Source organism: Bemisia tabaci, chromosome 6 (genome assembly GCF_918797505.1).
Source record: "Bemisia tabaci chromosome 6, PGI_BMITA_v3".
NCBI classification, from domain to species: domain Eukaryota; kingdom Metazoa; phylum Arthropoda; class Insecta; order Hemiptera; family Aleyrodidae; genus Bemisia; species Bemisia tabaci.
The window spans coordinates 11,813,685-11,829,070 of NC_092798.1; the positions used below are offsets into that span (position 1 = coordinate 11,813,685).

Consider the following 15,386-nt stretch of genomic DNA (forward strand, 5'->3'; position numbering starts at 1 on the left):
ATCAATAAATTTCAAACATGAATAGCACAACTATCTTTTCCCCTATACTTTGAACTTTCTGTCAAAGTGTGCATTCAGTAACATAAACGCACGGGTAGAAAAGTATACTCCGCGATGAATCCCGTTCACCATGACCGTTAAGATGTTGAGTAGTATGCCTATAAAAGTTTTAATAATGAGTAGCGCAACTGCCTTCTCCCTACTTCGAACTTTCCACCAAGGCGTGCATTCAGTGACTTAAACGCACGGTTAGAAAAGTATACTCCACAGTGAATTCCTTTCACCATAAACTTTAGGACGTTGAGTAGTCCATCAATAAGATTCAAACATGAATAGCACAACTATCTTTTCCCCCATACTTTGAACTTTCTGTCAAAGTGTGCATTCAGTAACTTACACGCACGGGTAGAAAAGTATACTCCGCGATGAATCCCGTTCACCATGACCGTTAAGATGTTGAGTAGTATGCCTATAAGTTTTAATAATGAGTAGCGCAACTGCCTTCTCCCTACTTCGAACTTTCCACAAAGGCGTGCATTCAGTGACTTAAACGCACGGTTAGAAAAGTATACTCCACAATAATGTATCCCGTCCACCATTGTAACCGTAATATTAGAACGATGTCAACATCAGACCTGACGTTCATGAATATTGTGCGAGCGAAATTTTGGTTTTTATGGGAGGAATCTTTTGCAAGACAATCGTTAGGAGCAATTGACATTTTATGCGAATTCTTTAACCGCTACCACACCTCGGTGGGTCTGACTACGCCGGAGTAAAACAAAATTGAGCCCGAGCTAAAATTCTGTAAGCAGCTTTCCTGGCGGAAAATTTCATTTTTAGCACATGCCAGTGAAACCTCCTTGTTCCTAAAAAGGAGAGGGGATTATAACTTCAGGAGGGGCTCTTTGGCAACGTTGGAATGTTCATACCGGGTGCAGCTGCAGAATGATTATTAAAATTGACGGAGGAAGTGATAGAAAAAGAAGAGAAGGGACGAATGTAGCGATCGTTTTGGTTGAAACGAGTGGTTCTGTAGACTAAGGGGAAAAATTATGGACTAACTTTAGGGTCCCTCGTGGGTTGTCGTAAGTTGGTCTACTACTTGCCTCCTTCGTCCATTGCATGCAACCACCCGCTTCCACCTATAGGATCGCTCCATTTTTGCTTTGTCCAGAGGCGGATTCAGCAATTTGACAACAACAGATTGCCTCCATTTAAATCTATGCTAAATAATCGATTCTTGTCGGAGCACCGGGCCCCTAAAAAAAATCGATGCATTTCCATAGGTTTAAATGTAGAAAAGACAATGTTGCCAATTTTCTGGATCCGCCAATGAGGCTTTGTCCTTTTTGTCAGTTGCTCTGTCAGTAATCAGTCTACTGGTGCGCATTCAAGTTTTGTTATTTTTTCGCTACTCCACAAGATTCCACCGTCCAAACTGATTCGATGATAGGAAACTGATCATTTGTGTTGGATTCCCATTGAATTATGAAATAATTAACTGATTAATTAAATGGTTCGCAGGCCTTGAAATGTCGGACGGAGCTGAACGACAGACAGAACGAGGGGTTCTTCGACATCGCGCGGGCGTGCGCCCAGAACAGCGGCACCACCTCGGGGTCGGACGGAGGGGGCGGGGGTGGGGGCATGGGGGGCAACTCGGGGGGCGGGGGTATGGGCGGAGGGGGTAGGCCTTGGTCGCAGAACACGCAAGATTCGGGCCGAGGCGGCGGAAACGGAGGCGGCCGTCACCAGAGCAATCAGTACGGAAATCAGAACAACGATAGTGAGTATGCCTGTCACCACATCTCGCATTTTTAATTGCACCGCAATGAAAAAAGAAGAGCTGCACGGCCGAGTCACCAAGGAGAGTGGTTCTGATCAACTTTCCGAATTTATAACACAGCACAACTTGTCCTTTTTGCAAAAAAAAAGAACGGAAAAAAGGGGAAAACAGAGTTGAGAGGGAGAAGAGAGAGGGAGGAATGGGGAGTAAGGTCAGGAAACCCCGACTCGAGGAAAGAAAAAAACGCCTTCAATTGAGAATGATACTGCGCAACACACGGAAGCTTGAATAGTTGTATCATTCCATTATTTGAGATTTCCGGTGTTTGAGGTCAGATCTCACGAAAGGGCGAAGGAAAGAGAGGGAAAGAGGGAAGGAGGAAGTAAAGAAAGAGAGTCATTAGTGTACAAAATGGACGCAATTTTCGACGACAGTATTATGTCCACATCATATCATAAAAAAACAGGACTCATATTACGGCTGTCACGCAGTGTTAAGTGACACCATTTCTTACAAACTTCTAACCTTGTTAACCCTTGTTAGGTTAACCCTTGTTCGATGTTAGTGTCATCCGTAATGACCATAGAGTACACAAGAGTACTACGCGCTAATGAAGCTGCTGAGTGAGTGCGCTATGTAGTAGAGCGCCGATGAAGTTCGATGAAGGGTTCGGGGGGCTTCCCCCAGATAATTTTCGCAATTTTAAAACATCTAATTAGCAGTTGGAGTCAATTTTGTCACATAGAGTACATAGAGTCGTAATGTAAGTGGGAGAGCTGACGCCACTTTTAAGCATTTTCCATGTCCCGAATTCCGAGACTCCTGTGTGACGCCGGGTCACTTTTTCGATACATAATCGATTGTTTGCGATACACGGGTACCCGGCCATCCGATGACTCCGATGACAACAACAACAACAACAACAACAACAACAACAACAACAACAACAACAACAACAACAACAACAACAACAACAACAACAACAACAACAACAACAACAACAATAACAACAATAATAACAACAACAACAAAGGAGATAGGAATTACCACGTATTCCACACCGCCATTTTGGATCGAAAATGTATCGAAAAAGCGACCCGAACTCGGCGCACACCGGGCTCGGAATTCGTCGAGCAGAGCATGGCGCCAGCTCTCTCATTTACATTACGACTCTATGTTCTCTATGTTTTGTCATGAATAATTACCAAATACAAGCGTCCTCCCGTCCTTTTTCTTTCGTTCCCCCTTCTCTTCCTCTTTTTTAGGGCAAATGGGAGGGGGCGTACAGGCGTACACCTCTACGCCTTCCCTGGATCCACCTATGCTTTTGGGCCCTAAATGCTCCATGACCTAACCTCAAAATTACCGACGTGTCCGGATTCCCTCTATTTAGGCGCTCTAGTGCCAACTCTTCAGGGCTGTGGGAGGACAGCGGTTAGAGGTCGCAGATCGCCGGAGAGCGCTGTGAAAGCGGTTTATGTATATACTGATCCAACGTTCCAACAAGGGTATTGCATAGGAAGCGCAGTGCTCCCAATTCCCCGAACCAGCACCGAATTTCGGAACTTTCGAGATTTTCCTGAATTTTTCTCGGAACTTTTGAAATTCCCAAAATGTTCCGGATCTTTCTCGGAACTTTTGAAAAAATCTAAAAAGAATCCCGGAACTTTTGACGGTCATGGAGGGGGATAAATCAGAACGAAAAAGTTACGAATCCCGGACCTTTTGACAGACATGAAATGGGAGCACTGCGTTGGTCCCACTCACAACCCTCGCCTTTGTCTATCCTGAGTCTACCTTTACAGGATACTGCTCCTCCGGGTACCAGAACTCGGACCGGGATCGGCCACGGTTCAGCAGCAGCGGGAGCGGCGGAGGCGGCGGCGGCGGGAACGACGACGACTTCTACACGAAGACGCAGTCGGAGCAGCGGTTCCGCGGCGACGGTGGAGGTGGCGGGCGGACGCGCCCCGGGCAGTACCGCGTCAAGGTCCAGTACGGCTCCGGCCAGGGGGGCGGCCCCGACTCCAGGGCCTACCCCCTCGGCCGCAAACGCCGCGCCACCAAGATCATCTCCAACAACGCCAAAAACGCCACCGGCCGCAACCCCACTTCTTCCGAGACCGGCAAAACCTCCCTCCTGGAGGAACTCGATGCGGTGAGTAAGTCATTCAATAAAGTAAAGCGTATACTTTAAGAACCGTGGGCTGTATTCATAATTGGACTACATCTTGCAATGAAGATGTTGCATGTGTGAGGAATTTGCGATTTGACTGATGATTCTTAAGTAAAAGTTCGCGAGAAACACGATGGTGCTACTGGTTTTCTCTGAAATCAACTCCCGAGCTCAAAAAAAGCTCTCGAGTTGACGTCAAAATGGAGGGGATATCCCACGCTATCCTGAGAGTTCACCTCTACATCGAGACAAACTCTCCATGCAAAGATAGGGAGCAAATTCAGAAGCAGGGTTGCCACTTTATTTGGGGACTCCAAAACTGAAAACACGGCATCACTGCTAATGTAGTTGCTCCCTATCTTTGCATGGAGAGTTTGTCTTAATGGAGAGGTGGACTCTCAGGATAGCGTGGGATATCCCCTCCATTTTGGCCTTAACTTTAGAGGTATTTTTGAGCTTGGGAGTTGATTTCAGAGAAAACCAGTGGCACCATCGTGTTTCTCGCGAACTTTTACATAAGAATCAACAGTCAAATCGCAAATTCCTCACACATGCAACATCTCCATTGGGAACTACAATTTCTGGCTCACATGTAAAACGACGTATGTGCCATCAGTTTTCCTGCACAGATGACTGATTTTAGGTATGAATCAGATACTTGGTTCCTTCTTGCAAAATGTAGTTTGGTTGTTCCTTCAGTTCAGTGGCGAGGCGCGATTGATCGATTATCGATATTTCCCCATACTTGAAGCTGTTGTAAAGAATCGATTAATTAAAGCTCTCGGTATAGTAATGCTGTGATAGAGCCTGTTTCAGATAAATATTCTCTTTTTACAATATTTAAACAATTAATGATAATTCAATGATCGAAAAGAGAAATATTATTTGATATATTATTATTATTACTTGGATAGCTATGGTGAATCTTCTGACCAGCGTAAAATGCTCTAAGTCGAGCACATACTAACCCGTTAGTCAACACTTGAACAGTTCAGTAAAGGTTTGCAAAGTAGTTACTTGCCAAAAAATTGCGCAGCGCGAAGTTGAGGAACAGGCCTATGGTGAAACGGTTCAATTTGGTCAAATCGCGCTATTTTACGGGTGTCTTTTGGGAAGACATCTTGTAAAAAGCGCGGAGTTTGAAAGCGAAATCGTGACAGTCGAGGTGGTGATGACGGCCATTCAAAAATGTAAATCATGAACCAATTATTTTCTTAAAGTGAGTATAAATTCTCGTACATAAGACTAGATAAATGAAGCTTAAGGTAAATGAAGGAGGTGAGAGATGTCATTGAAAAAATTAAGATACAACGATTATGAGCGAAAACTGCATCAGAGCAAAATTTTCACAATTTTATCTCAATTACCCAATTTTCAACTTTTCGACGTCGTTTTAAACTTTTTTATCTCCTCTTTTCCAAAAATTGATGTAAGATTCAAACAAAGTTATGACATTGGTTTTTTACTTGAAATGCCTAAGCTGAGGCTATCTTCACTTAATTAAAAAAAAAGTTAGAGAAAAATGACGAGATTCTCATATCGCAAGTGGCGGGCCGCCTAACTGACACCCCCCTCTCCCCTCCCCAAGTCATGTCACAAAATGGTAGGTAGTGAGAAGAAATAATATTTATGTTATTAAACAAATCAAATAGAAAATGACACTGGAAACAATACTTTTTTCATTGTTTCTATAAAAATGAAAAATAAATGTGAGCTTACCCTAAAACATGCATGCGAGCTGTCTGTGTGAATGATCAACCGCCAATTTTGTATTCGTTTTAGGGAGAAGGGTAGGCATTTATAACGGGACCCGCCAGCGGTGGACTGGCCCTCAAAACTCCCTCGACTGTTGAGATCTCTGCACACCAAACTGCCAGCATTAACCCTGCTCAAGCAAAGCATTGTGAGGAACGAACTGAACGACCGTGGGCTCTGATACAGATCAGAAAACCAAAATTTGACTGAATATCCTTTTTGTCCGAATAATTTATCAACGTTTTCCCATTAAATCTATTGATAAACATTAGAATTCGTTTTTCTTACCTTTCCTACCCTCCAATCCAGAGCCTCATTCTAAACAAACCGATGCAAAAGTTGGAAGCGATTTTTCCACTTTTTCGGAGTAAAAAAAGACAAGTTGATGTTTTTCAAAGTATTACACAGAGGGTAAAAAATGTTTCTCGCTTCCTAAGAGAGTGTCTTGAGCTTAAAAGATATTGACTGTTTGCGGTATTTATTTTTAACGGATTCTTGGTATTTTGAACGAAGAACTTGGTTCTTATGGCACCCCGACATGTCTGAGAACGAGTGTTCGAAAAGTTGAATCTCAATGTTTCTCAGAATGAGACCCTAGCGCGCTATGTTTTCCTCGAAAGTTATGTGGAAATAGGTACTTAAAATTATGTGGACATTAATGGCGCGTAGGAAGAGAAGCTTTATCTACAAGTAAAATTTTGAAAAAAACAAACTTGCTGTCCAATACAGAACTTATGGGCGTTTTTTAAACACTATCATTATGAATGGATCCTCTTTTTACTTTCTCGCTCCCTAGGGTAGAGAGGAAGTATTGTCATCCTCCAAGAAAAAAAAGAAAAAAGTTGAAATTTCATCAATTCTAATTTCTTAATTACGTCAAACTCTCGCGAAACTGTGTCTGTTTGCAATTGCACCGATCGATCTACAACAAAGGAGGGGTTTTAAGTTTAAAAAGCTTACCCTCTAAAGCCTCTCAGTGGACTATACATTATTTTTTGTTTTCTTTTAAACCTTATTGAAGGAGAGATATTTTATGCTTCATTGGCGTTCGATTCAACGTCAATGTGCTTTTACGGGTAGTCTACTAGAAGATTTCCTAAAAGGTTCATGCTTTCATCCATCTTACGACAGTATTGAAACCATTTGAAATTAGGCTCAGTGAACCAAAATCCATGTTTGATAGTGCGCTGTTTAAAGCTATGCTTATTTCTCTTCCAGTGCGTGGTGCAGTGCATATTTCGGCAAATGGAGATGGTAAGTATCTTTAAATTTTATCGAATCGAACTATTTTTACGAGGACTTACTCTCAAAGCGTAGGTCCAAATTCTTGACAAAATCATACTGTTACAATCGGATTAAAATAGATAGAAAGATACCAAGCTAAATTCTATCAATAATTATAGTGATTTTTAGAAAAATAAAGCTAGCATCAAAATTGTCACGAGAGGAGTTCAATGTAATTTGCTGTGAGGCGAGGTTTATGGACAACACAAGACACAAATCAGACGATTTCCGCACGGAGGATGTCGTATGGCCTACCTCAAAGATTGAAGGCGAAATAGAAAACTGAATAACCATCATCGTTCGTGCCGTGCTATTTATAACACTGTTTACCTAATTATTATTGACGGTTAGAAAACGCCACAGACCCCATTTGGGGGGGGGGGGGGGATGAGTCGATGTGAATTTGTAACCACAACTAGTTTCCGTCCAAAACTAGCAATTGAGCAAAAATACTTTGAAAGTGGAAATAGGAGTAAAAATTTAATTTCAACGCTGCGTCTACTTTAGAATAAAGCCTAGTAAAAATTCGGATTTCTTTTTTGAGGTTTCACTTTGACGGGACATGCCTTTCTCCTTCTGAAGTTGATCGGATTCACGATCGGCTTAATAATCAGTTGCCGCAGTCGAAAAAAACACGTCGATGCAGATTTTTTGGCAGATTTGATTTTTTTCAAAAAAGTGATAAATGACCAATAGATACATATGTTGAATTGTTGAACTTCAGACTGTGTGTGTGTGTTTTATTTTTTATTTATTTTTTTTTATACAGGACGTTATGTAAAAATTTCAAACAACAAAAGTTATTCGTTTTTCTTTAAAATATACACGAAAAAAACGATTTAGTGCTGAGCACTAACTGTTTAGATCAAATGGAGCCAGCTGAAATGGCAGTACTGCTGAGACCTACAGTCTGTGGGGCTGGACCCTAGAGTTTCACGGTAATCCAGGATTGCGCGAAAGGTCTAAGAAAATATATTAGGATCACGCGGAAAGCACAAGGATTGCGCGAATAGAAACCTTACATCTGCAACAGGAATGCGCGAATTTAAAATGAAGTTAATTTAAGGTAGAAGTTTGGTAAAGCAGGAAAGAGTTGGAAAATAAACGCATTATGTTGACGCCAGTTTGGTTAGTTTGTTGACAAGTCATCGATGCCTTACCTTCTGATGATAAATGAAGTGAAAAGATTGAGTAATGGTCGTGGGTATTAAGAAATTTCCTAACTTTTCTCGAAAAAGTATTCAATCGGGAGAAACAAGGCAACGTTGGAATGCTCATTACGGCGTCGCAACACACCATGGGCCTTTTAAGCTCTATTATTCGATGTCGCGATTATTCTGACGCGAGTTCGAATAATCGCGCCGAACACAGTGCGGCCGGCGTTAAACGTATATTAGCGCCTGCAAAGCTTTAGAAATACTTCACGCGTTGCGCGAAACAGTGCGGTTGGTGTCAAGCCCATATTAGCGCCTACAAGACTGCATGAATACTTCTCGCATTGCGCCAGACGCAGTGCAGTCGGTCAGTTGGTGTGAAACTGTGAAACGCATATTAGCGCCTACAAGACTGTAGGAATGCTATAAGACTGCGTGTCGTCATTCTTGACTTTCTGCTCCAGTTTATACCATAATTAAAGGGAAAATATGTATCCTAATTATAACGATTCAGAAACTCGAATGATATTTAATTTTTTTTGGTTAAATTAAAAGAAAATGGAACGAACGAGAATATCGCTACAAAATTTTCGATACATATATTTGAGATCATTTAGATAAATTCACGGAAACTTTTCAGAAAAACTGAGTGTAGCCTTTTAAAAACATTTATTAAAAATAAAGCATTTAAGCGGTGTCTACCGTTGCAACCAGAGATAAATATACGCTTTCTTTCGGGTGCACCCGTCGGGTTTTGCATCCATTCATCTCTTAAAAAACTGAAACATGGTTGTTCTGCAATTTTTTTCGAGTAGTTTTTTTCAGTGGTTGGCGGCTTCTACAGGCCCCTAGTTAACTTTTTAAATGTTTATGAAAGCTCTCTGGGCCATTCGTGCTGCGAGGGCTAGGTATCCATCGAAGAGAGAATTGCCCATAAGTGAGGAGGAGGGAATGAACAATCCTCCGCGATGTAGTTATATACTACAAACTACCAGAGTTGCCATATAAACGCTTCCTCGTTGAATATTGAATATTCGAGCAAACATGTGAGTTTTCGGTATCAGAAAAATTCGGCAAACCTATGTAACCCCAAAAAGGAAAAAGAGGGCATTCCCGCAATCGTATCGCAGCCAAGTCTTTGGGCTCAGCACTACTGCCATACTAGCTGGCTCCATTTGATCTAAAAAGCTCAGCACTATATAGTTTTTTTCGTGTTGAATAACAGTGGAAATTTCAAAATTTTGCAATAACATGCGTGTTTCTCGATTTTCACCATCGCAATGTCGTAAGAGAGTCACCGCAAGAAGCAGGAATTGAGATTCATCATCATAGTTCATGTGTAACATTTGGCGGAAAATACTCTGTGACAGGTTTATTAAAAGAAATCAATTCAAAATGCAAAATAAAACCTCATAGTCCAGGCTGTAATACTGGTGAGTACCATCATCATGTGAAAATCCATCGGTGTAATCCGTGAGAATCCATAGTTATGCAAGGATAGGTCTCAATACAAAGAATACAAGTCCTCGCAACCGTATAATATTTCACGGGTCAACCAAAGAATTGCCTACGGTTCGACAGGTATGCAAACTTCATGACACATGCTCTCTCGTTGCATAATGTAAAGGCTCTCTTTGCCTGCAACGAACAGCTAACATTGCAACCAAAATTATAGAAATTATCAATCACTCTATACAGACCACTGAGAAAAAGCTGTGGTTTGTAAACCTATTAGTGGCTCATATAAAACACCACTGATAGTAGTCAAGGAAACATATATGATAGTTAGTTATTTTAATTTACGACGATCAGCGACCAGGCTACAGCACATATACCTTAGTGATGGTACATATACCTTAGTATGGTACGAGATACCTTAGTATGGTTCACAGATCGAGAATCATAAGTTCATTTACGACTATTAGTGGTGTTCCATAAGAGCAACTAATTGGTTTATAAAGCCATAGATTTTCCTCCGTGAAGTACCAATATTTCGATTCTGAGTTTTTTGGTATTACGAACTCTTTTCTCATGATCGGTCACAATGTTTTCCGGTCAAATTTTAACCATCCTAGCAATAGATGAGAAGAGATTCTGCACTGGGTTCTCTGTGACAGTTAGCAACTTTCACTTTTGGGGCTTCATCACTTAACCCTTGAAATTACCCTCTAATTCGCTGCTGGGCAACGTGTTGGGCTGTTAGGTATAGGTCAGTTGGAAAACAAAATAAGCTCAACACGGACGGGTACACCGAAATGTGGCCGATCGTGTCACGAGAATTCCGAAGAATGGCTTCTTTTAATCTTTCTATTCGATCGTGAAATGAAAGCTAAAAAAACAGGTTTCGGTATACTTGTCAGGCGCGCTGCTCCCCCAAAGCTCTAGGACTAACAAGAGGGTGCTCACAACCCAACAACCAACAAGGAGGTAGATATACTGCTATTCTTAAGGAAATGTTGAATCCCCGAGAGAAAATGTTGTTGGAAGACCCTTGATGGGATACCGATCAAATGTCCCTATTTGTTTATGATCCTGGCTCCAAATTGGTACATAAAATAGGGGCTTTTTGACCAATCAAAGAGCTTTTAATTCAGAAAAAAGGGGGACACACCGACGTAGTCCCTGTGTGTCCGAAAGGACCATGAAAAGGAATGTTGAGGAATTTAATATGAATAAGAGGAGGCTATTAATTGATTTCATTAAAAATTGCAGCTAACAGAAGATGCTCGACCGGACAAGAACTCGGTGATCAGCGTGATGACGCAAAGAATCCGGGATCCGGAACTCAAAGAGTTCATCCAGGAATCAATCGAAGAGTGTTTTGACATCATCGAATCAGGTATGATTTTTGGTCATTAAAGGTGTGATGCTCTTTTAGGTATTTCCCTGGATGCACTAGCGGATAAAAACTGGATACACAAGCGATAAAAAGCTATGCTGAGCATGAAATGCTTAGGTGTGAAGTTGTAAGGAAATGATTATATCACTCTTAAATGGACGACTTCAAAATGACTGCCAATGAAATCTTTGTGCTCCTGCGCATTTTCGGCTGATGAATCCAAAATGAATCTATTTTTTTTCCTCTCCCATCATACTCTAGTTGATGGAAAAAATTAACGTTTTTGTTGTACGTCGCACTTTCCGGGGAGATTTCGACTTTTCCTGATATGAGAAAGCCGAGCTGATCGAGAAAAATGAGGGTCACCTTCGGTATCAGCTTTTATGATCAACGGTGGAAATTCTTACTTTTCCGGCAAAACTTTTTTTTTTTTTTGACTACCTAAAGCTAAGCTGCAATTTTGAGATTTTATCAACAATTTTGTTAAATGTTGAAAAAAAAAATAATAGACTTGGACTTTTTTGGGTCTCATTTGTCTTTAAGATAAACAAATGTACTTAAAAATTAACTATTAATTTCTGAAATTTAAAAATGCAGACAAAGAATCATTCAGTTTTTCATCGATTTTCGCCAACTTCGCTGACAAGCACTCGTTTTTCGCTCTTCTCGGAATAATTTGTCTAACTGAACAGGTTATAAGCAATTTTTTGAAGATTTTTCTAAACATTGTTGAAATTTTCTCAGACTTCCAAACTTCCATAAAAAATCGAATTTCCCCAATTTTTTCGGATTCCAGGATTTTTAGACACCCGATTTTAAAGATGTTGCCCTTAAATGAGCCCCAAATATCGCTGAAAATATGGTTGAAGACATTGTATCGGTTGTTATAGACCCTTCGTTGCGTAGTCAATTTGAAAGTTTTCTTTAATTCATAATTAATTTAAAACAATTGATCGATCATGAGATGTTAAAGTTTTAAATAGCACAAAAAAGAGAAATCTCGCACTGATGAATCTAATCATCTGAAAAAAATTGCCGGAATATGTTCATATTTTTCTTCATCACAGTAATAAAAATGTAAATCGCAGCATTTCGGAAGGACCAAGAGGAATCACACCAAATGTCCTGCGATAGTTGGCTGTCCTTTGCAAGATTGAAATACGACAGAAAATCTGTGACGTTTTAAAGTTAGTTCTATGTTTTTCTACTTCCGCAGTCGAAAATAGTATCTATGAAATTCGAACTAATTTCTGTTACAGATGCAGAGGGAGGAAAGTGCGAATATTCTAAAAATTTTGCCATGTGCTTAGAGGAAAAAGGAAGAAGAGTAAGTTTGACCTTACCTATTGATTTTATTAGTCGAATGAATTCTTTGATAATCGTCAATTATTGAGCTCTTGCACGCGTCAAAGATTTGCGATTTAAGTTCTCTTTCTCATGTAAAATTTTGCGAGAAACACGAGGGTGAGGGTGTCACTGGTTTTTTCCCTGAAACGAATTGTACAGTTAGGGAGCAAAGGTAATAGCAGGGTTGCTGTGCTCTAGTCTTGGAAACCCCAAACAATAGGGGCAGCTCTGCTACCTAATGTATTCATTACCCATCTGTGCATGAGTTTGACTGTTTGTAGAGGTGGATTCTCAGTTTAGCGTGGGAGACGCCCTTCTTTACGGCCTCAACTCTGAGAGCTTTTTTTGAGCTTGGGAGTTCGTTTTTTTTATTTTTTTTTTTATTAATTTATTCATATAAATCAATACACAATTGTTACTACTACTATATTAATCTAAGGTATCTTTTGACTATTTACTAATGCTAGATTAAAGTTATAATAATAGAAAAACGTATAATAAGTAATCTGTACTTATTATTCAAACCAAAAAAAAAAAAAAAAAAAAAAAAAAAAAAAAAAAAAAAAAAGAGGTCGTTTTAAAGAAAACTTGTGGCACCATCGTATTTCTCGAGAAATTTTACCCTGGTGAAAGTTCTTAAAACACAAATCTCTGCCGCTAGTAAGAGCTCCATTTTGCAATATATCCATACGTAGGGATTTCTAGAATACTTCGAGGCAATTCAGACTTTCATTTGGAGCCATTCAAATAGTCATTGTGTATCGACTTTATGAAGTCGTTGACAAAAAAAAAAAAAAAAATTATAAAAATAAAAAAATTAAAAAAAAATGCAAAAAGGCGGAGGGCCTTTGCATCCCATATTCATAACTGCACTCATCTTCAGAAATTGTCTTACAGAACTGTGAGGATTGGGAGGAAGCAGCGCAGATCAACCGCTTCAAAGGAATACAAAGTGGAATGAGTCCCCCGGATACTACCAATAATTACAACCCGCCCAACTTCAACAACTTCAACTCCAACAATCAAGGAAACCGACAGAACGCTTTCTACAACTATAATGGCAAATGAACTTACACGTGGACTCCTTATGGACTGCGAAAAGGCATCAAACTAGGAAACTGCCGAAATAAAGCTGACGTTCTATCTGACGCAATACTCTGTAAAGGATAGGTCGCGCATTGCCAATAATCAAATTCGTCGGGAAAGGGAAGAAAACATTCCTTATAGAATTTTGTAACAAAATATCGAAGTGTATAAATTCAATTTATCTTGAAAATTCAAAGGAAGTCAAGTGCATGAGCTTATACTAACATGCGAGAGAACGTAAGTACCTCATTCAGGCTTTTACTCATAGTCACACTCGCTAATTTTTGTCTACTTTTTTAGTTCATTAATTCTTTATTAATAATTAAATTACGAGGCAAAGCTGCAGCCAGAAGTGCGACATCTATAATTAACTTTGTAGCTAACATTGTCCACTTCATTTACCATATCAACTACGAAATTTAGTTCACATCATGGGAATCTTTAGATAGAGCATCAGTATACGTTAAAAATGCTTATTTATAATATTTATTTTTTCTATTGGTTACTTATTTAAATATTTATTTTTTAATTAAGTGATTTATTATTGGTTAATAAAACATACATTCTGAAAAGCAAATTCTTGTCAGATTTATTACAAATGTTGAAATCAGCCCAATCGTTGATTATATTATTGCTGAGCAACCATTATAAACTAGAAAAAAAGAACTCATTGTCAGTTTCTTGCCGATCAGGGTAGGATTGTGCCATGCAAGCGCTGCGTCCAGAAGCTAGAACGCCTTCAATTGCTTGTTTATGCAAAACACACATCCCTCAAATGCGAATAGTTGCATCCGAACTCTGTCTTTGGAAAACGAGAGCAGAGTCGCGCCATGCGAGCGCTACCGACAGTGAGTGTCCAGAAACTAAAACGCCTTCCATTTTTCAAACATGCAAAACAGACATCCCTTGAGTGCGAATAGTTGTATCCGATGAATTGGAAACTCTGTCTCTTCCTACGTGGAGCAGATCAAATGGCATGCCCGACTTACCATCATCTGTGAGAGCATCAGAGACCAGAGCGCCTTCCATTTTTGGTTTAGGCAACGCGGGTACCCCTTAAGGACGAATAATTGTATCCATCCTGTTTTGATAGCCCTCACGTCTCACCTTAGCATTGGCCGTCGCACAGTGGATCGAGTCAATGGGGAAGGTCAGACAAAATTTGGGAACTTTAAATGTGCATAAATTCGTTCATACAATTTTATGAGGTTTTAAAAGCGGTTTCATTGGTTTCCTCGTGAAAGAAGCACCCCTTAAAATTTAAAATGTGATGAATTAAACATCAACATTTGCAGTTTTAGTTAAAAATTGCATGTCCGACTTCTCTGATTGATTTGTTCTATTGTGCGTCGTATGCGTTGGCCGAGAGAAAAACCAGCGTGGAGGTGACATTATAAGCTCTCCTACAAGAAAAAAACAACGTGCAGCCTTAGCTACATCTGATGCCATTTATCAGATTCTGAATCTCCACACTTCAATTGCCAACGTCAGTCCAGGCGTAACTGGAGATAACTTGTTAAAAATTAAAATTTTAAGACGCTCCTTGTAACTTCCCTCGCTTGAATCTCAATGGTATCGCCAAATATTTTAGGATTTGAGTGTGCGAAAGCAGAAACTCAAAAGAATGTTTCAATTTGAAATGGTTTCAAGGTGCATCTGCAGGTGCAAGGTGCATTTCTGGTGGGGGGAAATTATCTTTGAGACCCTACAAGAAATATCGGAAAATTCAGCAGATATTATCTGTCTCAAAACCCATAATCTGGGCCTAAAAAATAAAAGGGGCTGGTGAATTAACTACTTATTAACTTTCTGCTACCCTCCAGTTCGATGAAGAGTTGCGTACTCCTAGATCTATGAATGGACTAAATTTTGCAATTATTAGGGACTAAAATTTCTGGCTCATCCGTAAAAAACACTTATGTGCATAGGGAAACTAATGATGCATACGTTGTTTCT

At 40.0% G+C, this 15,386-nt stretch overlaps 1 protein-coding gene across 1 annotated transcript; it reads left to right on the forward strand.

Annotated features, from left to right (window-relative positions):
- The first annotated feature begins 1,675 nt into the window (after positions 1–1,675).
- On the forward strand, positions 1,676–14,016 carry Obp59a (Odorant-binding protein 59a). Its single transcript, XM_019053708.2, has 6 exons — positions 1,676–1,789; positions 3,595–3,947; positions 6,939–6,974; positions 10,871–10,997; positions 12,257–12,324; positions 13,242–14,016. Exons 1-6 carry the CDS (start codon positions 1,678–1,680, stop codon positions 13,410–13,412), a joined length of 867 nt encoding a protein of 288 aa, XP_018909253.2. The 5' UTR covers positions 1,676–1,677; the 3' UTR covers positions 13,413–14,016.
- The last annotated feature ends 1,370 nt before the right edge of the window (positions 14,017–15,386 follow it).

Bases quoted from the DNA above. Each gene is read 5' to 3' on its own strand.
- Obp59a (XM_019053708.2), top strand. From the start codon at position 1,678: ATGGGCGGAGGGGGTAGGCCTTGGTCGCAGAACACGCAAGATTCGGGC. The intron at 6,975-10,870 runs GTAAGTATCTTT...TAAAAATTGCAG, and splicing joins TATTTCGGCAAATGGAGATG to CTAACAGAAGATGCTCGACC. The intron at 10,998-12,256 runs GTATGATTTTTG...TTTCTGTTACAG, and splicing joins TTTTGACATCATCGAATCAG to ATGCAGAGGGAGGAAAGTGC.